This window comes from Cnephaeus nilssonii (assembly GCF_951640355.1).
Source record: "Cnephaeus nilssonii genome assembly, chromosome: 1".
NCBI classification, from domain to species: Eukaryota; Metazoa; Chordata; class Mammalia; order Chiroptera; family Vespertilionidae; genus Cnephaeus; species Cnephaeus nilssonii.
In genome coordinates, this window is record NC_137072.1 from 46,095,125 (window position 1) to 46,122,008 (window position 26,884).

Genomic DNA, 26,884 nt, shown 5'->3' on the forward strand with positions numbered 1-26,884 from the left:
CCCCTCAGCCCGGCCTATACCGTCTCCAATCTGGGACCCCTCGGAAATCCCTCTCGCAATCCGGGACTGCTGGCTCCTAACAGCTCACCTGCCTGCCGGCCTGCTCACCCCCAACTGCCCCCCCCTGCTGGCCTTCTTACCCCCAATTGCCCCCCCTTGCTGGCCTGATTGCCCTCAACTGCTCCCCCCCGCCAGCCTGCTCACCCCCAACTGTCCCCCCCCGCCAGCCTGCTCACACCCAACTGCCCCCCCCCCGCCGGCCTGATCGCCCCCAACTACCCCCACCCTGCCAGCTTGCTCGCCCCCAACTGCCCTCCCCTCCTGGCCTGATCTCCCCTAACCACCTCTGCCTCAGCCCCACCACCATGGCTTTGTCCAGAAGGACGTCCAGAAGGTCTTCTGGTCTAATTAGCATATTACCCTTTTATTAGTATAGATTATAAAACATGAAGCATGAAATGTTTAAGTTAATATTTTAGTCATGTGCACTGATAGAAAATCTTCAACCAACAGTCTCCTACTGCACTGAGAAGATCCAGGCAAGAAGCATTAAATTAATGTAAACTAGTGAGTAAAATTTTGAAAAGGTAAAAAAATGATAGTATGTAGTCTCAAATATCTCTCCACAAGTTACTTACCAATTTAATAAAGGAAAACAGTAACATTACCATAAAGACAGCTGGCAGATATCACCTTGATCAAACGGTTCAAGGTAACATCACTGGCCTAAACTGAGATAGTGTGCTTCCCGATACCTGCACTGAGATGGACAGACATCACATGTGGTGTTCCTGCCAAAAATGCCTCACTTAAATCTAACAGGAGGAAACAATTAAAGACTAAAAAGATAAGACAATTACATGTACCACAAGCTACTGTAGATTAGATAATAGTACTAAATTAAATGTCCTCTTTTGATAATTGTAATATGATTATGTAAGAAAATATCCTTAGTCTTAAAGGAGAAAGTTAAATATTTAGAACTAGAGGTGTGATGTCTACAATTTATTCCCAAAGAGTCTATAAAAATGTAATAATAATAATAATAACAATAATAATGTATATTAAATCTTCAGGTCTCCTTTCTTCAGATTTAATAATTCAATTATTTTAGCTTTTTAAATCTAAATGAGACAAGTTGCTTGTTTTAAACAGAAATTTTGGAAGATTTTAAAATAAAGATTTGTAGTCTCAATTCAACTTAATAAAAAAGTATTGAGGCCCTAGCCCAGTGGTTCTCAACCTTTCTAATGCTGCGACCCTTTAATAAAGTTCCTCATGTTGTGGAGACCCCCAACCATAAAATTATTTTCATTGCTACTTCATAACTGTAATTTTGCTACTGTTATGAATTATAATGTAAATATCTGTGTTTTCCGATGGTCTTAGGCTACCCTGCTAGCGGTTCTCAACCTATGGGTTGCGACATTAGAAAGGTTGAGTACAAAAAGTATTGAGTACTTATACATAGACATCCTATATTCAAAGAGTTTACAGTCTATTGGAGAAGGGAAACATGCATATAAGTAATTATAGTGTATGAGGAGCATACAATAAGTATCAAAATGAAGTATAGAGGAATATTGAGTGATTAATTCTGACTACTACATTAATATTATTTAACATTTACTTATTACTAGGCACTTGTACTAATTGCTTTATATACCGGGTTGGGCAAAAGTAGGTTTGCAGGTGTTCATATGGCAAATAATACAATAATTAATAAATAATAATATAACACTAAAGTCTGTGTTTCACATACCCACAATTATAAACCTACTTTTGCCCCACCCTGCACTAATTCATTGATCATACCAGCAATCTCATAAAACAGGCACTATTATCCCCATTCTATAGATGAAGCAATTGAGGCATAGAGAAGTTGAGAATCTGGGTATATAGGTTATGTAGCTAGTTAGTAGTCCAGGTTTTAAACTCAGGCAGGCTGACTTCATAGCCCATGCTGAAGACTTGATGGAAAAAAAAAAAAAAAAAACAAACAGCACTGGAGTTTAGGAATAGTATGTAAAATGTGGAGAGAGAATGGATTAGAACAGAGAATAGAAGATTAGACAAACTTAAGAAATATATTAGACTCCATGATGAGTATCAACACAGACTTTGTTAGTAAAGAGAATAATTTTTATATGTTTCAAAATCTTGATGTAATTCAATGAATTCAGTAAAAGGAGTCAGTCATCCAAATGAACCAAATACTAAGAATAACTTATTGCAATTCTATCTCTTCTTAAAAAAAAAAAAAGTACTAGAACACAATCATGACTTTCACAGTGACCTCCACACCCCTAAGTAAATAATAAATTTAATTTCACAAAAATCCAGTTACAGAAAAACAAAATGCTATAATTCTGGCTGTTTATCAAGACTATAAACTTTTTAAGAAACAGTAAATGAAATGTGAGTAGACCATGTATGTCTTCTGTGATAACTTCATCTTTGTCATAATATTTATGTAAACAAGGTGATCCATTATAAGGATATAATGAGTGATTAATTCCAGAAGCTTCATTAGATATGCACTCTAACCAGTGAAACAATCAGATATGAATGCTTAATGCATATTTCTGAGTTGGTAATTGATTGCTCATATAAATAAGTAAAAACTTTATTTTGGCCTTATAGTAAATTATGAATAAGCAAAACATGTGGTACTTTTAAACTCTATTTTCATTTTTTGATAGATATTAATGAAAATTAGATTTTTATTTTAGTGAGCTATAGTAAATTCTAGGTTTAATTTGTTCAAAATCTATACTATAGTCAAAGAGTATACAAAATCCAATTACAAGTAGAATAAAAACAGTTAAACTTTTCAAAATGTTTTCAAATACTTAAGTTTTTCAAAATCTCAACAATACTTATAATTAAAATATTAACAAGGTCATTAGTTACTATTATTATATACTTAATGAAAGACCAAAACTGAATTTTTATTTATTTTTTTGTTAATCCTGATGCAAGAATATTTTGCCATTGATTTTTAGAGAGAGTGAAAAGGAGGGAGAGAGACAGAGAGAGATATATCAGTGTGAGAGAGACACAGCGATTGGTTGCCTCCCACATGTTCCCTGATCAGGGCAAAGGATCGAGCCTGCAACCAAGGTATGTGCCCTTGACCAGAATCGAACCAGGGACCCTTCAGTCCGTGTTCTGGCGCTCTAGCCACTGAGCCAAATTGGCTAAGGCTTGAATTTTATTTTTATATAATATTGATGCAGAGTTTTTAACTGCTCAATAAAATGTTTCCATTCTGAAAGAATCCTAAATTATTTTCCTGACAGAACAGAATTGATCAGTGAGATACAGGCAATATTAGGAAGTATTACAGAAGAGAATATGAAAAGGAAAGGCACATGATTTCAAAGAGCATTTGAAAATCAAGTTATATCTGGCTTAGTATAAAACCAAAGAACACATGAATGATTAAAGAAATATCACTCTGAGTTATAAAACAGTTCCCCGCATAAAAATATCTAAAATGATATTTAAAATTCAACAGTCATCCTTTACATTTCTAACTGGATTTCTGAGAGTCAGAAAAACCCATAAGGCCTTTAAAAGGGGTTAAGAAACTAAAAAGCAGTACAATAATTTTGAACTGATACCACAGCTGCCTGGAGAGTATTTGCTAATAACAAGAATCTAAGCTTCCATAGTAAGACAAAGAAGAGAGGCTAGTCCTTGATCCCGATCCAGCATGGTGACAAGTTGGAACGAGTATCACTACATGAAAACAGAAACTTGAAAACTTATATTCCCTATGAAAAGGTGCATTAAAAAAAAAGTCTACTCAACAGCAAAGGAAAACGATAGGTAATTTGTTTGTTTAAACCTTAGCTCCTGATAGAAAAGGTTGAGGAATCTCAAGCTGAAAAATTAATGCTAAGTGGTCTTAAAATACCTTGAGATGCCCGGCAAAGCAACTATAAATCCCTTCTATGAGAATTGATTCTTAACCTCACAAAGCCCCACAAGATTCCAACAGATTTAGGTAACCGAAAAATGAATTCACAATCAAAAATTACAAAACTAACAGGAAAATAAGAAAACATGAGTAAATCAACAGAAATAACAAATAGAATTATATCTCTATTGATATCAGCTATTAGAAATAAAAAATGTACTATAAAATAACCATGTTTAAAAAATTATAAAAAGAGGAAATTGAAACATGAGCAAGGAAAACAAACCAAATACAATTTCTAGCAATGAAAAATATATTTAACTAAAAACCTAACTATAAATATATATATTTTTTACAAACAACATTTTTAACAATTGGGGGAAATAATTATGGACTAGTTATTAGATGATCAAGGAATTTTTGTTAATTTGTATTATGTGTCATGATCATTTAAGATGTAAAAAAATTTTAGCTGTGTGTACTGTAGTATGACATGTGCCTGGGATTTACTTCAAAATGCTTTAGCAAAGAAAAAAAGGAATATATGAAGCAAATGTTAGAAAAATGTGGGAAATATTAAATTTGAGTGATGTATACATGTGAAAATTTTATAATAAAAACTTAATGAAGATAGAATAATCAGAATTTTAGATATAGCCAAAAAGAGGATTAGAAAATTAGAAGATGGATATGAAGTGACTATCCAGATTATGAGTAAGATTTAAAGTAGAGGAAAAAAACAATCTCACCTTCTTTTGGGCTCACTGCTGCAGGAAGACTACTCCAATCAATGGTCCAAGTAGGACAAGGGTGAGGAGAAAACATCACTTCAATGCCTTTTTCCTAGAAAAGGAAATAGGTCCTTTCCAAATTAATGAATTAATGAAAATCCTATTATGTACTACAAGGCCAAATTTCTATTTTCTATACTAGCAACGAAGAACATAAACAGCAACAATCACCGGGTTTTCCTCAAAATATTTGGTTACATAAGAAATATAACATAGTTTTTTGACAGCAGTTAATTTCCTATTTTTCTTACACTGAGATAATAAAAAGTAATGGTATTTAAAAACTATTACCTGAAGATACATAGAAGTAATGAGCTACCTAGAAATATATTGTGTGTCAAAGAGAAAAGTCACCTGAGGATAAAATTTTATCAAAAACAACCCACACAGAGATGATAAAAAACCAATTCTGCTTATGTCCATGAATATCTGTATTTACAGAAAATTGCCACAACCTAGGAGCTCTATTTACAGGACTAAAAAGCCTCACTTCAACATATACCCCCAAAATATCATCCATACCAGTCTTTTACACATATCAGCAATGTCTCTAGAAAAGAATTCCTCTGGTTTAACCAAGCAGTTCCCAACTTTTTCAATATATCAAAAAAAAAAAAAAAATCTCAGACTTCTTTCCCACGTTAAAAGTTGTACATTTCTTTATTTGATTAAGAGACAGTGGCATGGCATACACATGGATGCCCTGACTCCTACCAATCAAATTCTGGGTCCACAGCCCACAGAATAAATATCCATGATTCATGTATTTTTTTTCCCCAGTAATATCCTATTCAAAAGAAAAATCCCCGAGAATCTATCATTAACCTGTTTATATCAACTAATTCATGAGAAAACTTTCCATTATGAAAACTAGCTAAATTCCTGTCTCAAAGGAAATAATATAAAGATTTTCTTGGTTGGGGTAGAGATATAGCTATATAGGTCTAGAGATCGAGAGTACTCACTTTACCTCTCTCCTATCTTCCTTATTCTAGTCTAGCCATGTTGAACTTCTTGCTGTCCTTCATTTCACCAAACTCATTCATTATTTTGGAATCTTTTAAGAATATAGCTATAGTGACATATAATTTATATGTCATAAAATTTACCTTTTTAAAGTACACAATTCAATGGTTTTTAGAATATTCCCAGTTGGGCAACCATCATCACCATCTATTTTGAGAACATTTTCATCACCTCATAAAGAAGCCCCACACCCATTAGCAGACACTCTCCATCCTCCCCCTCTCAACCACTAATCTACTTTGCCTGTGTGGGTTTTCTCAGGGTCTTTTTCAAGTGGAATCCTCTGCCTAGAACACTTTCTCCAAATCTTCAATTCATTCAGGTTATTTGCTCAATGTCTTCACCTAATCAGATAAGTCTTTTTGACCATCCTACCTAAATAGGACTCCTACCCTGATCACCTCCACTCTCTTATCCCACATTTTTTTTACAGCACTTATGGCCTAACATGTTTTTTTCTTTATTTATTTCCACCACCAGAATGTAAGCACTAAGATAACGGTCCAATTTGTTCTTCATGTATCCAATATTCAGACCAGTGCCTGGTATTTAGTAGACACATATATATTTTTTGGACTGACTAAATAAATAAGTAAGTTTCAAACTTCTGGAAAATTGTGGATGTAAGAGTATGCCAAAGAATATGGAAGGGAAAAAAAAAGTGAGATGTGAGTGTTCTTAAGAAATACTTTACTATTTTATACTTGCACTAGAGGCCCGGTGCATGAAATTTGTGCACGGAAGAGGGGTCCCTCAGCTCAGCCTGAACCCTCTCCAATCCAGGACCCCTCAGGGGATGTCCAACTACCAGTTTAGGCCAGATCCCTGCAGGCCAAAACTGGCAGTCGGACATCCCTTTCATAATCCAGGACTGCTGGCTCCTAACCGATTGCCTGCCTGCCTGCCTGATTATCCCTAACCACCTTTGATTGCCTGCCTGATCACCCCTAACCACCTCTGCCTGCCGGCCTGATAGCCCCCTAACCGCTCCCTCATCGCCCTGATCACCCCCAACTGCCCTCCCCCGCTGGCCTGATTGCCGCCAACGGCCCTCCCTGCCAGCCTGATCGCCCCCTAACTGCTTGCTCCCCCAAGCTGGCCTGATTTCACCCCTAACTGCTTGCTCCCCTACACAAGCCTGAACTCGCCCCTAACTGCTTGTTCCCCTGCCAGCCTGATCGCCTTTAACTGCTTGCTCCTCTGCCGACCTGATTGCCCCTAACCACCTCTGCCTCAGCCCCTGCCACTGTGGCTTTGTCTGAAAGGAAGTCGAACATCTGGAAGATGTCCAGTCGACCTGGTCTAATTAGCATATTACCCTTTTATTAGTATAAATTAGCACCAATTTCATGTGTCTTCATGTAATTGGCACAAAATACTATGACTATACAAAAATGAAAAGTTACTGTATAATTAAAATCAATATAATTTCATAATATATTAATTTGATATAATATTTACTGCCTTCCAGAAATACATGTCAATAGAGAAATCCACTAGTAAGTAGCAAAAACCATGCCCTGTTAAAAAAAAGAAATTTTATTGTATCTACAATCAAGTTTGAACTAAATGAAAATGAAAATTTTAACTTATTTTCAGATTTGAACACTCCTTTTTTAAATTAAAAGTATAATGTCCCAGTCAATTTTTATACAACCATAAGATTTAAAATAAAAAATGAATCATACAGAATGTATACTATACTCTCCTAATTTATAAATGTAGGAATTTATATCTTTTAGTAAAATGACTTACTGAAGGTCACAATGTCAGCTTAGCTGCAAAGCAGAGACTGCTGAATCCATGTCACTGATCCCTAGTCTAATCTTTGCCCCCAAGTCAATGACTAAATGTGGCAGGGATACTAGGGCAAATCCATTCCTGAGAAATATGGAATTCACTGAAAGATGGTCCAGGTTTAAGGATTCCCCATTGGCTTGCCAAAACTCCCTTAGAATTGCACTTAAGTGTAAGAATTTTCAGACCCAACTTTCCTTCCTTTCTGGTCTCATGTACAGCGGTCAAACTTGCATCATTAAGGAAGGCTCTGCCAGCCTCTCTGGGCTCCCTCCCCACTTTCTCTCACAGATTTTTCCTCACTAGGCCTCTTGCATATCTAATCCTACCTTGGAATTGAACCCTTCTTGGAGGACCTGAACTAACAAATCCCCTGTAAATTAAAAATTCAATATCCCTTCATATTTTTATATCATTACAAAAGAGTTTATTTTTATAATTATTTATTAACTTGTTCTAAATTTAAATTTTAGTTAGTTTTAAATATTTAAAATATTTTTAAATGTATAAAATGCAGATGTCTTTCCTAATGTTATTTTATATCTGGAAAAGCATAGGTAGAAAAATCTGAATTACTAATCTTTCTTTCAAGACTCTGCACATGTATGAATTAAAAGCACAAATTTTTGGTTGATAAATCTTAAAAATACTAAAACAGTATTTTAATACAAAGAGATTACTAATTATTATTTATTTAAGAACATTCAAGAGGTGAACAGCTTAACCATCTGATCAAGGCACATCAAAATTTGGACATGCCTTGAAAGCTTCTAAAATCAACTATATAATCCTGTTTCATTGTTTCATCACTAGGCTAACAAATGTAGCTGAAGAAATAAGGGACCGGAGTCATTACTAAAATCTTCTCATGCTTTTCTAAATCCCCAAACATGTGTTAACTGTAGAACGCAAATGATTCCTAAACCAAGTAGAAAAATATACTGAATATTTTTTCAGTATAACTCAGATGAATAGCTCAAATTACTTCATGAATTCTCTATTCAAATAAATCTTCAAATAGTCTAAGTTAAAAGCAAAATGTTATTGTAGATTGTCTTGAATGGTAGAGAAAGAAAGCCTATTGGTGAAAACTTTTACAATTACTATGAACTGGAAACAAATTATGCTGCAAAGAGAAAAATATATAAATCATGTGTTATTACATAAACTAGCATTGTAATCAAAGAATAAAATAAAAACAAAATTGAAAGAATTAAAAAATCTTATATTAAAAAAAAATCTTAGAAAGTAAGTTGAGATATTCATCCTTGCAACAAAAAATTACCAGGTAAAACAATAAATTTGATAGGTGTGATATGATCTTGGTGTCTTTAATATAAAAAAAAAGTTTTGAGAAAAATACTGTTTACAAACACATATGCTGACTTATGTGGCTCCAAAGACACATAATATTAAAATCCTTCAATTTGCTATAACTCATTTAAATGCAAAAGGCTACTAGAAATATTAATTGGTCAAGAGTGATATAGGATAGCTACAAATAAGATTTATAACAAATAATGTCAACAAACGATTACAAGTTAGGGTAACATTATCACATGCAATTTTTCAAAGAAAATTTTAATGAAAACAATTTAAGTACCATTAACTTGGTCATCGTGGGCCTTGGGCCTCCTATAAATGAAGGATCATTTTGTTCCTCTGCACCCGGGTCTTCATTTAAGTTTGGATGCTGTTCATTTGACGTGGTCAGCAACTCTGGTAAATGGCAAAACTGGATCCCACATTGAGAAGCTGCTGTTTTTACTCTTGGCACTTCCTGAATCCTCTGGTACCACGCGGCCAGCAGTGGAAATTCTATCAGCCTTTCAGAAAGTTTCTTGCAGATAATTAACTAGGCAGTAAGAGAACAAAACACAGTATTATATATTTTTTGTTTATGACAGCTATATTGAAGTACCTTTATGTTGACAGACATCCTATTTAATAAAAGAGTGATATGTAAATTGACCATACTTCCGCTACACCACAAGCCACACCCACCAGCCAATCAGGAGCGAATATGCAAATAAACCCAAACAAGATGTCTGTGGCCACAGAGAGCAGGAGGGAGGCTTGGGTTTCCCAGGCAATGGAGGAAGCCAAGCTTTCCGACTGCCCTTGCCGGACTAGGCCTCCACTCAAGGCTACAAAGTTTCAATGATAGAAGATAAATAAATCCAAACAGAAATGGCGGCAGCCACGGAGCTGGAAAGAGCAGGAGGCTAGGGTTGCCCCGGCAATGGAGGAAGCCAAGCTTCTGAAACCCTGGCCTGCCTTTGCCTCCACTCCAGGCTACAAAGTTTCAATTATAGAAGATGCATAAATCCCAATAGAAATGGCTGCTACCACAGAGCAAGCAGGAGGCTTGGCTCCACTCCAGGCTACAAAGTTTCAATTGTAGAAGATAAATAAATCCCAGATACCAGAGCTTCCACTTGGGTCACTGGGGGACGTGGCCAGCCTGCAAACCACCACAGGCCCCTTGCCCAGGCCACCCCACGCCCCAAGGGAACCCCCACCCTGATCCGGGACACCCTTCAGGGCAAACCAGCTGGCCCCCACCCACAAACCAGGCCTCTATCCTATCTAATAAAAGAGTAATATGCAGATTGACCATCACTCCAACACACAAGATGGCTGCCCCCATGTGGTCAAAGATCCTGCCCCCATGTGGACACAAGATGGCCACCACAAGATGACCAGCAGGGGAGGGCAGTTGGGAGGGACCAGGCCTGCAAGGGAGGGCAGTTGGGGGCGATCAAGCCTGCAGGGGAGGGCAGTTAGCCTTTTGCACTCGGATGTTGAGTGTGACTCGACACGGTTAGCATCGGTAGCAGCTCATATGTTGAATTGTATTGAATGTATCAATAATTTGAAATATAAAAAAATCCAAATAAATAAGTTTGTATGAAAAGAAACTCCAGTTTTTTATTCTATTGCCGCGCTTTGTAAAATCTGGGGTATTTAAAAAATTAAATCCAAGTAGAATAAAGGAATCGAGAAAAAAGCAAGCGAGTGCAAAGGGTTAAGGGTGACCAGACCGTCAGAGAAAGGAATTTGGGGGTGACCGGGCCTGCAGGGAAGCACAGTTGAGGGGGACCCAGGCCTGCAGTGGAGAGCAGTTGGGGGGGACCAGGCCTGCAGGGGAGGGCAGTTAGGGGTGACCAGGCCTACAGGGGAGGGCAGTTAGGGATGACCGGGCCTGCAGGGGACGGCAGTTAGGGGCAAACAGACTGGCAGGGGAGCAGTTAGACATCAATCAGGCTGGCAGGGGAGTGGTTAGGGGGTGATCAGGCTGGCAGGCAGAAGCGGTTAGGGGCAATCAGGAAGGCAGACAGGCGAGCAGTTGGGAGCCAGCAGTCCTGGATTGTGAGAGGCCCACTGGGATCGGGCCTAAATGGGCAGTCGGACATCCCTCTCACAGTCCAGGACTGCTGGCTCCCAACTGCTTTGCCTGCCTGCCTTCCTGATTGCCCCTAACCGCTTCTGCCTGCCAGCCTGATCACCCCCTAACCACTCCGCTGCCAGCCTGATTGATGCCTAATTGCTCCCCTGCCAGCCTGTTTGCCCCCAACTTCCCTCCTCTGCCGGCCCGGTCACCCATAATTGCCCTCCCCTGCAGGGTTGATCGCCTCCAACTTCCCTCCCTTGCAGGCCGGGTGCCTCCCAACTGCCCACCCCTGCTGGCCATCTTGTGGTGGCCATCTTGTGTCCACATGGGGGCAGGATCTTTGACCACATGGGAGCCGACATATTGTGTGTTGGAGTGGTGGTCAATCTGCATATTACTCTTTTATTAGATAGGATAGAGGCCTGGTTCGTGGGTGGGGGCCAGCTGGTTTGCCCTGAAGGGTGTCCCAGATAAGGGTGGGGGTTCCCTTGGGGCATGGGGCAGCCTGAGCAAGGGGCCTGTGGTGGTTTGCAGGCCAGCCACGCCCCCTGGCGACCCAAGCGGAGGCACTGGTATCTGGAATTTATTTCCCTTCTACCATTGAAACTTTGTAGCCTGGAGCAGAGCCAAGCCTCCTGCATGCTCCACCGGCAGCCATTTCTGTTTGAGTTAATTCACCTTCTATAATTGAAACTTTGTAGCCTTAACTAGAGGCCTGAGCCCAGCCAGGGTGTGCGGAAAGCTTTGCTTTCTCTGTTACTGCGGGCAACCCTGGCCTGGTCTCTCCAGCTCCATGGCTGCTGCCATTCTGTTTGAATTTGTTTACCTTCTATAATTGAAACTTTGTAGCTTGAGTGGAGGCTTAGGCCTGTCAAGGGCAGGCGGAAAGCTTGTTTCCCTCTGTTGCCTGGGAAACCTTGCTCTCGGTGGCTGTAGCCATCTTGGTTCGGTTTATTTGCATACTTGCCCTGATTGGCTGGTGGGCGTGGCTTGGTGTAGTGTAGGTATGGTCAATTTGCATATTTGTCTATTATTAGGTAGGATGATTATGAACATGTAAATAAGTAAAAAGGTCAAGTTATAGAAAATTTCTACAAATAAATCTAATAATAATCAGTACCAAAGTAGAAGCCAAATAGCACAGAAAGTTAATTTAAAAAATTCACAGGTGTATATATATTTATGTTAAGTGGACTTTAAGGTTAAATAAGCACACATAATTTCCTATAAGGGCAGGGGTGTTTTTTGTTTGTTTGTTTGTTTGTTGTTGTTTTTTTAATATATATTTTATTGACTTTTTACAGAGAGGAAGGGAGAAGGATAGAGTTAGAAACACTGATGAGAGAGGAACATCAATCAGCTGCCTCCTGCACACCTTCCACTGGGGATGTGCCCACAACCAAGGTACATGCCCGTGACTAGAATCGAACCTAGGACCTTTCAGTCCACAGGCCGACACTCTATTCACTGAGCCAAACTGGTCAGGTCTAAGGGCAGGTTTTATGTTCAACTCTGTACACTGCAACACTTAAAACACTGCCTTGCAAAAAATATGGGCTGTTTAGTGAATGAACAATGATCAAGGAACCATTTATTAGCTTCAATCTTTCACACTGCTTTTTATGATCCTTTAGGAGTGTGAAATCAACATAGATTTTTAACATATCAGGAATAAGACAAGGATGCCCACTTTTACTACTTCTAGTCAATATATTATTGGAAGTTCTAGCCACATCAATCAGACAAGACAAAGAAATAAAAGGCATCCAAATTGGAAAAAAGGAGGTAAAATTGTCATTATTTGTAGATAACATGATACTATATGTAGAAAACCCTAAAGATTCTGCCAAAAAACTATTATGCAACTAATAAATGACTTCAGTAAAGTTGCAGGATACAGAATCAATATACAAAAATCTGTTGTGTTTGTATACACTAATAGCAAATGATTCGAAGAAGAAATTAACCAAACAGGTGAAAGACCTGTACTCTGAAAGCTAAAAGACATTGAAGAAAGATATTGAACAATGTAACTGGAAATAACTGGAAGGGTATAGCATTACTACCTAGAGTAATATATAGATTCAATGCAATCTCTATTAAATACCATTGACAAACTTCTCAAAATTACAACAAGTAATCCTAACATTTATATGGAATCACAAAAGACCCCGAACAAATCCCGAGAAAGAACAAAGTAGGAGATATTATGCTCCCTGATATCAAACTATATTACAAAGGTACAATAAGCAAAACAGTAGGGTACTGGTCTAAAAAACAGATAAATAAATCAATGGAACAGAATAGAGATCCCAGAAGTAAGTCCTTACTTATATGGTCAATGAATGTAGGACAAAGAAGACAAGGATATACAATGGAATAAAGACAGTCTCTTTAATAAGTGGTGTTAGCAAAACTGGACAGATACATGCAAAAAAGTAAAATTGGACCACTTCCTTACACCACATAAAAAATAAACTCAAAATGAGTTAAAGATTTAAATGTTAACCCTGAAACTATAAAACTTCCAGAAGAAAACATAGGCGGTAAACTCTTTGACATCACTCTTACCAAAATCTTTTTTAATATATTTCCTCAGGCAATGGAAACAAAATAAATAGAACTATCAAACTGAAAAAATTTTTGCACAGTGAAGGAAACCATTAAGAAAACAAGATAACCTACTGAATGGGAGAAAATATTCACAAATGATACACTGATACAGGGCTAATATCCAGAATACATAAATAACTCATACAACACCAAAAACAAGCAGACAATCCAATTAAAAAATAGGCAGGCTACCTGAATAGACATTTCTCTCAAGAAGACATACAGAAGGCAAATAGACACATGAAAAGATATTCAGCATCACTAATCAGCAGGGAAATGTAAATAAAAACCACAATGGTATATCATTTCTCACTTATCAGAATGGCTATCATCAATAAATCAACAAATAACAAATACTGGTGAGGATATGGAGAAAAGGGAACCCTTGTACACTAAGGTGGAACTGTAAATTAGTGCAGCTACTATGGAAAACTGTAGAGAGAGCCCTCAAAAAATTAAAAACAGAGTTGCCATATGACCCAGCAATTCCACTTCTGGGCATTTATCTGAAGAAAACAAAAACACTAACTCAAAAAGATTATGCACCCCTATGTTCATTGTAGCATTACTAGTAAGAGCCAAGATGTGGAAGCAACTTAGGTGTCCATTGTTGATGAATAGATGAATGGATAAAGAAGATGGTACAATGCAGCATTAAAAAAATAAAATCTTGCCATTTGCAAAAACATGAATGGACCTAAAGGTATTATGCTAAGTGAAATAAGTCAGAAGAAGACAAATACCATATTATCTCACCTATATGTGGAGTTTCAAAAAACTAATAAATGAATAAACAAAACATAATAGAAACAGACCCACAGATATAGATAGAGAATAAGCTGGTAATTGTCAAAGGGAAGTAAGTATGGAAATAGTAATAAAAAGAAGATAAAATAAAATATAGAAAGTATGAAAGTACACAGCATATAGTAACATGGATTATTTTATAAATATATTTATATAGAACATAAAGATGTATATTTGTATTTATATGCTCAATCATCTTGGAAAATGCATTTTACTGTGGAAGTAAAGTTTGGAAAACACTGTCTAAATTGTGCTCTGAAAGCCAAAAAAGTTTGTAATTCTCACCAAAATTCTTAATTGAGTGGAAATAAATTATGTGCTAAGGGAATTTAGCTTAAGCTGTGATAAATTAATCAAATAAAAAATGTTCTCATCTCCTCACCTTTTTTTTACTCTCCTTGGCAGTGACTTATTATTTGTTAGATGTATATGGTATCTTTCCTTCTTTTTGAAAATAAGTTGTGATTATGTAACAATTAGAGGCCCGGTGCACGGATTCATGTACTGGTGGGGTCCCTCAGCCTGGCCTGTGCCCCCTCGAAATCTAGGACCTCTTGGGGGATGTCGGACTGCCAGTTTCCGCCCAATCCCCTGTGGTGCAGGAAGCAGCAGGCGGGCCAACACCGGCAGTCCGACTTCCCCCGAGGGATGTTGCAGTGCAGGAAGTGGCAGGCTGCCGGGGAGGAGCCTGAGATGTGAGCCCAGCTTCTGGCTGAGCGGTGCTCCTGCTGTGGGAGCACATTGACCACCAGGGGGCAGCTCCTGCATTAAGCGTTTACCCCCTGGTGGTCAGTGCGATGGTTGTTTGGTTATTCGGTCACTTAGGCTTTTATATATATATATAAGTAATTCATATTTAAAAGAAATTGAGGAGTTTTACTCTGTGTGGCAGACCATCCATTACATTTAATCAGCATGCCAGGCTGCTCAGCAACATCCAGACAGTTCAGGAGGCACTGCACCACATTCGTTAAATACAAGATGTATTTAAGGAAGTGGCTAATGAAAAATGTATGAAATGAAAATTAAATTTGTTCCTAAAAAAAAAGGTATTTTAAAAAATTTACCTGGCTGATATGATCAAAACCATCATAAATATCATAGAGTTAATTAAGGACAAGAAAACAAGAGAATTTATTCTTAAAATAATAGTAAAAATTATACTACCAAAAGTATAAAATGAAACCCTAGTGGCTTTGTAATAGGGGCAGAAAAATTTGTTTGCACAAAAAGAGAAGCAAAATACTACATCTATCCAAAATATCTCCTTCTCTGCATTATTTTCCAATCACTTATATAAAACATTTTGTACTTATTTTATATCATTTTCTTAATTACGTCTACTCTGTCAAAACATGTCATAACGAACAAATGCTTAGGTGAACAATGTAATAAGCAAGGTAAGAAAATACTGCTCTTTTGTATTCTTGGCCTTATTTCTGTGACTAAATATCACAGCTTAAGATTCAGCTTTCTGTTTCTGATCCAAACATGGTAACTTAACCTTGATTCCTAATCATGAACTTGATCCTGATCATTAGGACTGCTACTCCATCACTTCAATGTGTGTTAATGCAAGCACATAGATTCAGCATCATAGCCACTGACAGAACTAAAATGACTGCTTCATAACCCAAGATGACTTAAAAGAGGAAATAAATATAACTAAAGTAACATCAAGGCTTTGGCAAAGAAAGATTAATTCCTGAAAGAAAAGGTACAGATCCAGGAAAAACACAAGCAAATGAAAGAAAATATTTTAAGAATTAGCTTACTTAGAAATGACAAGAGAAGAATTTAATCATAGGATGCATGTAATAGAAAAGGCTGAGTGTACAAATTTACCCCTGTTTAAAATTGAGATGAAAACAAGTTTCTCTCTGTAGTATTAGGTAGATTGACTCAGGGGTAGTCAATAGATGTACTGCCTGATTAAAGAGGAGGAAAAAAACCCTCTCAATTAGGAATACTTCAACCTCAATTGACCCTAATCAGGTAAATAGTATTTAAATTAAGCTAAAATCAAATGCAAACTAGCTGAAGATGGATGTCTGGATAATGATCTAAAATTACCTTCATGCAGGTGAATCCAATTTTTTATGTTTTATTGAGTTTGAAAGCAAATACTCATCTTCTCTATCACCTTGTTTTATTTTCTTTGTAGCAATTACATTATTTAAATATGTACTATTTTTTTGTTTACGTGTTCATTTCTATCTTATCCTACTAGAATATTAACTCCAAGAGGGCTGGACTTTATTTGTCTTGCTCATCACGATATTCCTAGTGCCTATAGCAATGCCTATAGTAGTAGGCTTTCAATATATTTCTCAAATGAATTCATGGATGTGCCACTTTGATTCAACTTTTATGACATTAGAAGCAAATGTAGTTATTCAAGCAGACCATCAACAGATTTTCATAACATGTAACCAGTGACTGCTCTAATGACTGAAGTTGGTAATAGAGGGGAGAAGTCAGTCATCAGAGAATTTACATTGACAAGGAACAAAAACAGATATTTTGTCCTCACCCAGCTCAATGGACAATATGAATACATATGACATTTAAAATACTAATCAACACCTAAACAATTCCTGAAACTTTTAATATCCTTTAATTCAGAAGTTATTTTGGTTTCCAATCTTATTTCCATTTTGAAGAAAAGAGAAATGTTCTTTAAGAAAATGCCAATTGATTAATACCACCTTAGTGAAGCTCTGGCCTCCAAATATATAGATTTTTCCTTAGAAGTATTTTCTCACCTGTCAGTAGAGATACCTGAAGTGTTGGTAATATATAATGAAAATGAAATCTGGTACCTGATTACTTAGTAGGGAAAAGGTAAAATACTTCAAAGCAGGAAAAATGCAGCTCTTGAAAACCAACTGGAAAGCTGCAGAGAGATATAGCTTCCCATGTTCACTCTGATGTTATTTTAACCTTGATCTTTTTTCCTCCATACAGGGAGGGGATGGAGAGTGGGGGAATGTATATATCTCCATGCCCCTAGTAGGAAAGAAAACTTTCCATGTAATTTTATGGTCAACAGAAAGGCATACAGATGAGGATAAAATATTTCTGATTTAATAACAACATAATTAAATTAGTATTTTAAGTAACCACTTAATTATAAAATATAGCTGATAAGACTTTTATTATTTTTTAATTTATTTTTTAAAATATATTTTTATTGATTTCAGAGAGAAAGGGAGAGGGAGAGAGAGATAGAAACATCAATATGAGGGAGAGAATCATTGATTGGCTGCCTCCTGCAGGCCCCACACTAGAGATAGAGCCCGAGACCCAGGCCTGACCGGGAATTGAACTTTGACCTCCCGGTTCATAGGTCGACACTCAACCACTAAGCAACACAGGCCAGGATAGCTGACAAGACTTTTAAGTGCTTTAACAGTGGAACCTCTAGTATTAGAAGGGAACCACAATAGCAATTTGAAATTAATTATCATAACAATTGACTGATAACATTTTAACAACTCAAAATTTAAAGTCATGATAATTACATTTATTGAGAGCTTACTATGTGCCAAACACTGTTGTCCACAATTTACACAAGTTATCATTTATTCCTCACACTCGTCCTATTAGATAGGTACTATTATCAGCCCTATTTTACAGAGAAGAAAATGGAGACAGATATTAATAACCTGCCCAGGAGCATAACGATAATGAGAAGTGGAATTGGGATTCAAACTTAAGCAATTTTATACACTGAAACTCACAGTAATGTACCCACTCCAGATCAATCTTACCAAAAAATGATGGACACAGGGCAAGAGCACGATGTCTGTCAAAGTGAAGTAAAGGCCTTCTGCAAACACATGCTCCAGAGGGGGAAGGTCAGAGGCCTTTGCTTTTCTTATGTGAGCCGGTTCCCTGGTGGGAGCAGCTGGTTCTCCCTGTACTGTGAGCTGTGAGAATGCCACTTTCAGTTCCAGGCTCTTGGACGAAGGGTCCAACTCATCAGATGTTTCCTGTCTCTGGGCCTTGCTCTTCGTTTTTTCCTTGACACCGGAAGGCCCCACTCTGGCAGCCTTCTGTTGCCTCAGCTTCTGCCGACGGAGCTTGTCATCGTTGTGCACTCTCACAGGCTCACTAAGCTTTTTCTCCAGCTGCAGTATTTCTGCAGGGATGCTTGGGCGCTGCTCAGAAGATTCTTTGAGAAAATTCTCAATAGCTAAAGGGATGGTGAGTTCACATAGCCTGGTCCACTGACTAACCTACAAAGCAAAACATGAAATAATTCTTTACTTTCAACACAGCTTGAAGGAAATAACTTTTTATTGGAAAAAAAAAAAGCTGGTTTAGTGAATTTGTCTTGATGTAAAGCATTCCTGGGCTAGACTATTATGCTATACGAAGACATATTTACAGTGCTTCAGAAGTGATAACATCAAACAACGGAGGTTTAGCATTCATGTATCTGGAATATATGCTCTCCACCTGTATCCTTTTACTAAATAAATCCTTACTTCCCAAAGCTTTTAAAGTATACCACCACCCAAAAAAAAGTGGGTTCTCAAACCATTGCTATTTAAACTCCTGTTCATACGTAAAAGTTCCCTTTAAAAATCCTCAGTGTAATTAAAAGATTAAGAAAAAAAAGTAATGCTCTTAAATAATATCTCCAAGCCTCATTAATTAAATCTTAAATTCATAGTTTTTCAATACTGCACTGAATTATTGGCATACATGAGGGGCCACTTTATTTCATTGGTTAGTGTAGGCTTTTTTTTTTTAAGGAAATCAAGTTCTAATTTCCAGTATAAAGTTAGATGTTTAAGTGAACGTGTCATCTCTATATGGCTTTAATAACAGAAAAGAGACATTATACTTACCTCAGCACAGGCTTTTAAGCAAGTCTTTTTAAAACCCAGAAGTTCCAAAACTTCCTTCTTCGAGGGGTCTGCTTCATATGATTTCTGGATTATGTGTCTCAGTACAACAGCAAGTCCTGCTCTACAGAAATTATCTGGTCTTTCTACTACTGCAGGTAAACAGCAATTCTGGACTATCGGTGGAAGCTCTTGCTTTGAAATAATCTGTACATCGACATCCTGTGACAGTACATTTTTAAGTAGTGAAACATCTGTACTTTCTCTTGTGAGTACTAAGTAAACTTTAAAGATTTTGCAGTCACAGTATGATAACAAAAATAAAGTCACAGATGTATGAAGTGGAAAAATGCATCCTTCTATTTGGTGAGAGAAGTCCAGGTACAGATATTCTTCTGCAAGACTTTTCTTAATGCCTTTCATTTTCTTCTTTCATTTGGATCACCTGAAGCATAAATTGAAGTGGTTATAGGCCTTAGAATATGATAATTTAGAAGCTAAAAGATGAATATTTTTAAAGCATGTTCTAAAAATCAGCAAGGATTTGTGATAGATAAGATTCTACATGAATTTGTTCCTGTACTGAATAAATGGCTTCCAAAACAAAGATTTCCACCTGTGCAATTAACTAATCTTTGGGATGATTTTATACCGAGCTCCTTTAAAATGAGCAAACTCGGCCTGGCTGGTTGCTAAGTGGTTAGAGCGTCAGCCGGTGAACTGAAGGGTCCCAGGTTCGATTCCAATTCCCGATTCCCGGTTGGTCAGGGGCACATGCCTTGGTTGCAGGCTCATTCCGGCCTCTGTTGGAGCCTGTGTGGGAAGCAACCAATCAATGCGTCTTTTTCACATCCTTGTTTCTTTCTCTCTGTCTCTCCCCCTCACTTCCACTCTCCCAAGAAAAATCAATGGAAAAAGTATCCTCTAGTGATGATTATCAAGCAAATAAATAAAATGAGCAAACTCAAGTGTTTTGCAATAGAGCCCTCCCCATCAAGTACTTTGAGATTTCACTACAGGTGAGGACAAGACATGAATAGAATGGAAAATAGGAAATCACCAACAATACTGAGAGTTGTCTGGGGCTGATAAGCCTTGAGAAGCTTTGACAGTGCTGGTCCTCCCACACTGTTTCTGATTTATGACCCTAGGACATAATAATCAAGGGGGATATATTTATTTCCTCATGAGAAATGGATTCTCCCAAAATAAGTGGGTTTTGTTATGTGGTAAGCTATTTCATGCTGAATCACAAGAGAAAAATAATTGAGTTTCCCCATAATTTAGATGTTGATAACTGAGATAGCTCAGTTAACATATCCAAAATCAAGTTCCTTATTTTCCCCCACCCCCAAATCTGTTCCTCATGTGTCTTTCCTGTCTCAGATAACAGAACACCATTCTTCTAGCTGCTTATGCCCAAACCTGGGAGTCACTGTTAATTCTCTTTTCTTTCACACCTCCGTAACCAGTCCATTAAAAGTTATTTGGGCCCAGCCAGTGTGGCTCAGTGGTTGAGCATCGACCTCTGAACTGGAGATCAGATTTCATTCCTGGTCAGGGCACATGCCCAAGTTGTGGGCTTATCTCTAGTAGGGGTTGTGCAACTAACCCATCACCTATCTTCTTAATTATAGCATTTGCTTCCTAACATTGCTTCCCATTCTACCTCCCCCTCTAGTCTATTTTCAACATAGCAGTCAAAGTGATCCCGTCAAAAATGAAGTAAGATTATGCCACTACTCTGCTCAAACCCTCCAATATCTTCCCATCCTACTCAGAGAAAAGGCAGTTTCTACAACGGTGTACAAAGATCTCTTTGATCTAATCCTCTTTTTTTGTCTCTGAGTCCATATCAACTCTCCCCATTGCTCACTGCTTCAGCCAAAGTGCCTTGTTAGATATTAGATACATTCTCACCTCAAGGCCTTTGCACTTGATGATTCCAGTGCCTGGAACACTCTCTCATCTTCAGACACTTACTCAAATATGAACTTCTGAGATCTTCCCTGGCTACTACATTTAAGTCTGGAACCCCAACACACACCCTCCCTGAAAAAAAAAAAAAAAAAGCCTTCTATGCTTTTCTTCATAGTTCTCATCACTGTTGCAACATGCTATCTACAGGGTATCCCCCAAAAATGTAACACACTATAATAGCTAATAGCTCAATTTTGAAAATGAAATGTATTTTACTAAACACTGCCTTTAGAATTATTCAAAGTGTGTGTATACATTTTTGGGGACACCTTATATTTATTTTGTCTGTCTAAACTAAAATGTTCCATGACTAGAAATTTTGTTTTGTTCACTTCTATGCCTAAAACAGGGCCTGACTTTCTATATATTATATATGGAATCAATAAATATTTATTGAATGAATGCATGGATGAGTCTACACACTCGCTATTTTAAAGATGCAAACATACACAATTTTGAGGTCTAATTATTGATGGCATTTTCAAGTCATAGTCCTTAAGACTTTTGTTAATTGTAACTTTTTATTTGATTTACACATTTCCTGGGTCTAAAATTCCCCATGCTCTTATCCATAAATCACAATTCAAAAATTAACACTAGATGGCACTCTTTGAAAGCATTCACCATGGAAGCATGTAGTAATAGGAAGATGGTATTATTAGAGAAAATTTTATTTTAAAAGCCCTTAAAAAGTACACATGCAACTCTGTTAAGTGTATTGGAAATATTAGCGTACCCTAAATTTTAAGAAACCTTAAACATACTAAATTTCCTTTAATGTTGTAAATTCCTTTTTATTTTTTTAATCAAAAGCAGAATAGTCAAATACTCTTAAGCTTTTGGCTCTTAATTTTTTAATAAAGAGATAATAATCCATTATAACACATGTATATAGTTACTAAGATACTGTCTTAAAAAACCACTTAATAATGCAAGTAATCTCTAATATTGTTTTATATTTCTTTTATTAAAACATAACACATATGCACCATGGTTTGCTACTTCTTTAAAAGGTTATTTAGACTAGAAAAATTATTTCATGTAATTTAAAAGCAACTACTTTTTAGCCCATGGAAACCATTTTTCCCTGAGCTTAATTACTTCTTTTTTTTAATCTAGAGCTGATTTATATATAAAAGAGTATAAAGCCCACAGGCAAAAGAAACCATTTTCCAGGAAATGGACAGTCTCTGAGGAATTTGTCCCTGCAAATCTATTGCTGACTAATTTACCAATCCTCTTAACTTCTTCTTCTGACAGTAGGTTACTATAAAGAAGATCCTAAGTGCATAGTGAAGACCTGGGGGGGTTGGGGGGGGGGAAAGAGGCTGAGAGGAGGAGGGTATAGGCGGAGAAATGGGAGGTGATATCTGTAATACTATCAACAATAAAAATATATATTTTTAAAAAGGTCCCTACGTGCTTCAAGAACCAGATTTGAAATAAAACATGATGGATTTCATTTCCCAGCAATCTAGGAAACAGTAATTATGAGACCGGTCCTAACTCTTAAAAAAACAAACAAACAAAACATCTGGAAAGTAATGTCATGCTATGTTACAGTTTTTGATTTAGGAAATGTAGAATTTTTTTGAAAAATTAAGGTTCATGTATATTTGCCAATTCTAAGGTGCATAAGAACCTTGAGAACAGACTTTTACCAATTATATAAACTATTCTCTCCATAAGCACTTATAAATGCTAAATGTCAATGAGATAGAATAGTAATAACCTACCCATGCAGATATCTAAAAATTAATGAGATGCCTGAGAGAATATGCAAAGTACTATTGAGTCTTAACAAAATTTATTTTTCCTAATACAGATGTTGATGTTTTCTTCCTAGGGGATTAAAAATGTTACTTAATGATCTTGGAGTTAAAAAAATTACTCTCCCTGGGCAATTTCTACACATAAAGTACTAATGTAATTCCTAAAATAAATATTAAGTATTAGCAAACTTGTACAAATTTTATGTTTTGGGCTTGTACTGTGTCTTTAATTTTTCAACATGCTTGAAGTTTACAAATAACATAGGCAAAGAAACCCTTCTTTTCCGTCTCCATGTCTACCTAGAAAATTCCTTTGCTCATTAATTTTGTGTCATGAGCTTTAAAGAGGTAGGTAGGCTCTGTAGAATCATCTCCTGGGTCCCCAGAGCTTCTGGGACATAGCCCTTGTTACTCCATATTACATTCCTGAAATGAAGCAACACACAAAACCATGAACTTTAGGAGCTGAACAGAGCGATGGAGTGTACATCTCCTCTCTGGACATGCCAGTTTGCTTGGGAATGTTACAGGGGGAATAAATAAGTTTAAAAAAAAATGCTTAAGCCTTGGTTTCATTACTTGGAAATCTTCAAAGATAGTTTAAACAAAGTAGTCATAGTTTTAATATTGTAGGCATTTAGATTTTTTTTTGCATTCTCATTCTAATTAATATATCTTGGTGTTGATAAATTGAAACATTTCACATATGAAAAGAGAAATGAGTTTTATAGGTGTTTTCTTATCTAACACACGAGAGAGAGAGAGAGAGAGAAAGAGAGAGAGAGAGAGAGAGAGAGAGAGAGAGAGAGAGAGAGAGAAACATATTGGAAATAAGCACATTTCTCCAGAAGTGAAAAAAAAAGTCTTAAAGGTTTATGCTTAAAAATCAATTCTGGATCTATAGCAACTAAATATTACATAATAGATAAGTTATATACTATATAATAAAAAACAAAAAGTATATAACTGCAACAAAATATTGAATAGTTGATTTGTTTTCAAGTAAGAAAATATTACTATGCCTGGAATTTAATAGGAGCTTAATAGATAAATGAATAAACACAGAATACAACTGTAAATAATATTATGTACATTTTATTTTCCACCCACTATGTGCAAAGCACAGAGAATTTTAGATATTACTTCTAATCTTCACAATCCTTGAAAGTACTTTACTTACATTACATGAATGAGAACCATATATCAATCCAAAAGATTTAATTGAATCTATAATGGGATCTTATTTGAAAACATTCAGGAATTGATATTTTTCTAATGTAAATAGCACTGTTTTATAATCTCCAAATTTCAAAAATTGAAGCATATTGAAATTTTATTGCAGCAACCATTTCAGTTTCCTATAGGCAACAGTGTCAGACAAGGGTAATTTCATCTCCCTGTTTAATCTCTATGCAGAACATATATGAAAAACTGGGCTAGACTCAAAAGAGTGAAAATTGGTGGAAGAAATATCTATAACTTAAGATGTATAAATGACACCATCCTACTAACAGAAAGCAGTAATGATTTGAAACAACTTCTGATGAAAGTGAAAGAAGTGTCAAAGTAGGACTGCATTTGAACATTCAGACAAAAATCATGACTACAGAATACTCAATTTTAACAGACAATGAAAACTGAAATTGTTAAAGATTTTGCTTACCTTGGTTCAATGAATAATTCAAATGACTGCAGCCAAGAAATCAAGAGAATGCTGAGACTTGGAAGGCAGCAATAGAAGAATTAGGACAGATCACCAAGAGCAAAGATGAGTCATTAGAGACCAAGGCTAAGATCATCCACACCCTCATATTCCCAATTACTATGTACAGATGTAAAAGTTGGACAGTGAAGAAGGCTGATAGGAAGAAAACATGGATTCATTTGTAATATGATGTTGGAGGAGAGCTCTATACAGATGTCCTGGACTGCTAGGAACTGAACAAGTGGGTCCTAGAACAAATTAAGCCTGAAACATCACTGGAAGCAAGAATAAAACTGAAGCCATTCTACTTTGGGCATAATCATAAGGCAGGATTCTTTAGAAAAGATACTAATGGGGAAAATAGAGGGCAGTAGGAAAAGAGGAAGACCAAATATGAGGTGGACTGATTCCATAAAAGAAGCCATAGGCATGTGTCTCCAGGAGTTGAGCAGGACTGTTGAGAACAAGACACTGTGGACATCACTCATTCAGTCACCAGGAGTCAGAGTCGACTCAACAGAATGTAACATACACAACAATGTTACCAAAGTAAAAATCATTAGAAATTATGTTATTCTAAGCAATCACTGAAAAAACCCCTCTATTCTAAAGGCAGGCATATTTTATTATTCTTAGCACTGGATTAAGTGCTTTGACAGTTTCTTCCTGATTCTTTATTGGATACTCCTTGGACCTCTGAGGGACCCTTGGCTTAATGCTTTGCCCTATTCTCAACCTACATTCACTCCTTTGAGTATTGGTTTTCAAACATCTGGTCAGGCCACACAATGAGAAAGACATTTTATAATGCAACTCATTATACACTGAATAAAAGTGAAATAAAAGAATTATGAAGAAATCTCCTATGTGGGAGATAGCTAATAATTTTTACTCTGTGCTCGTTTTTTAGTGCTGGTTAGTACTCACTGAATTGATTTCAAGACCCATTAATGGGCCAACAATTCACAATATAACAGGCCTATTGTAGGTGAGCTCCAGTGCCAGAGGTTTAAATGTCATCTATGATTCCTATATTTCTCACCTATATCCTTTCCCCTGAACTTCAGATTCCTGTATCCTACTCGACATCTCAACTTGGACATTTTTCTAAACCTCTTCTCTTAGTAGTCTAATCCTCTTCTTGTAAGATGGAACACCCTTCACCCAGATGCTCAGGCTCATAACTCAACTCCTTTATTCCCTCTCATAACCTACTATTTCTACCTTTGAAATATAAGCTAAATTCAACTTCTTAGCACCTCTACCACTATCACTGTAACCTAAGTCATCATCAGCTCTGCAAAAGCCTATTAACTATTTCTTCCACTCTCCATAAAACAGTAAGTGCTCCAACAATAATCAGGGTGATCCTTCAAAAATGTAAATCAGATCATGTCCCCTGCTCACAACCATCCAATGACGCCCCAGTAAACTCCAAGTTCCTAACATGGCCTATCTAGGGCCTAATGTGACCCTAGTTATCCTTCTTTTCTGACCTCATCTCCTACCCCTCTGCCCTCTTGCTCACTCCTCTCCAGCTAGCTCTCCTTACTGTTCTTGGAAGATGCCAGGAACAAAGCTCAGACATAAAAATTTTTGTATCTGCTGTTCCCTCTACCTAGAATGCTCTTCTTCAAGATATTCACGTGGTTTGCTCCTTCATTTCATTGAAATATTAACTCAGAGCATCCTCTCCTGAGAACCTAAATTGAAAAAGTACTCCGATCACTCACTAGCCCCTTATCCTGTGTTTTTTTTACTTTATAGCATTTATTACCTGATATAACATCTCCAATGCTTAAATGAACTGTTCAAAATTTAGTTCAAAAAAATGAATGAATGGATATACATAAATGACTATCAGTAATCACTGTAATGAGAGTACTATTAAGAACTTTAGTCTTGGTACATAAACCCCATTCTTCTTGACACCATTCTTTCTCTCCCAAATGAATACATCTATTTTAATAGCCATCTATGTATAAATTAAAATCAAGAAATAAGATCACCTCTGTGAGCTGAACTGGAAAAAAGAATAACTAGAATCCATCCAAACATATAAATAAACAAAACATAGCCCTGGCTGGTGTGGCTGTTGGTTGGAGAATTGTCCTCCCCTCCACAGGGTTGTGGGTTCAATTCCCGGTGGAGGGCACATACTTCAGGTTTGATCCCCAGTTGGGGAACCTCTGGGAAGCAACCAATCAATGTTTCATTC

General features: G+C 36.8%; 1 protein-coding gene across 2 annotated transcripts in view; it reads right to left on the minus strand.

Moving 5' to 3' along the window:
- Positions 1–26,884, minus strand: part of GSTCD (glutathione S-transferase C-terminal domain containing) — a 140,118-nt gene that overhangs the window by 110,113 nt on the left and 3,121 nt on the right. For both annotated transcript variants that reach the window (XM_079766242.1, XM_079766241.1), the window contains exons 2-5: positions 19,213–19,654; positions 18,127–18,594; positions 9,143–9,394; positions 4,675–4,768 (exon numbers count right to left, since the gene is read on the minus strand). In XM_079766242.1, the coding sequence (XP_079622368.1) occupies positions 4,675–4,768; positions 9,143–9,394; positions 18,127–18,594; positions 19,213–19,632 (1,234 nt within the window). In that variant the 5' untranslated portion in view covers positions 19,633–19,654. The remainder of the gene's footprint in view (positions 1–4,674; positions 4,769–9,142; positions 9,395–18,126; positions 18,595–19,212; positions 19,655–26,884) is intronic.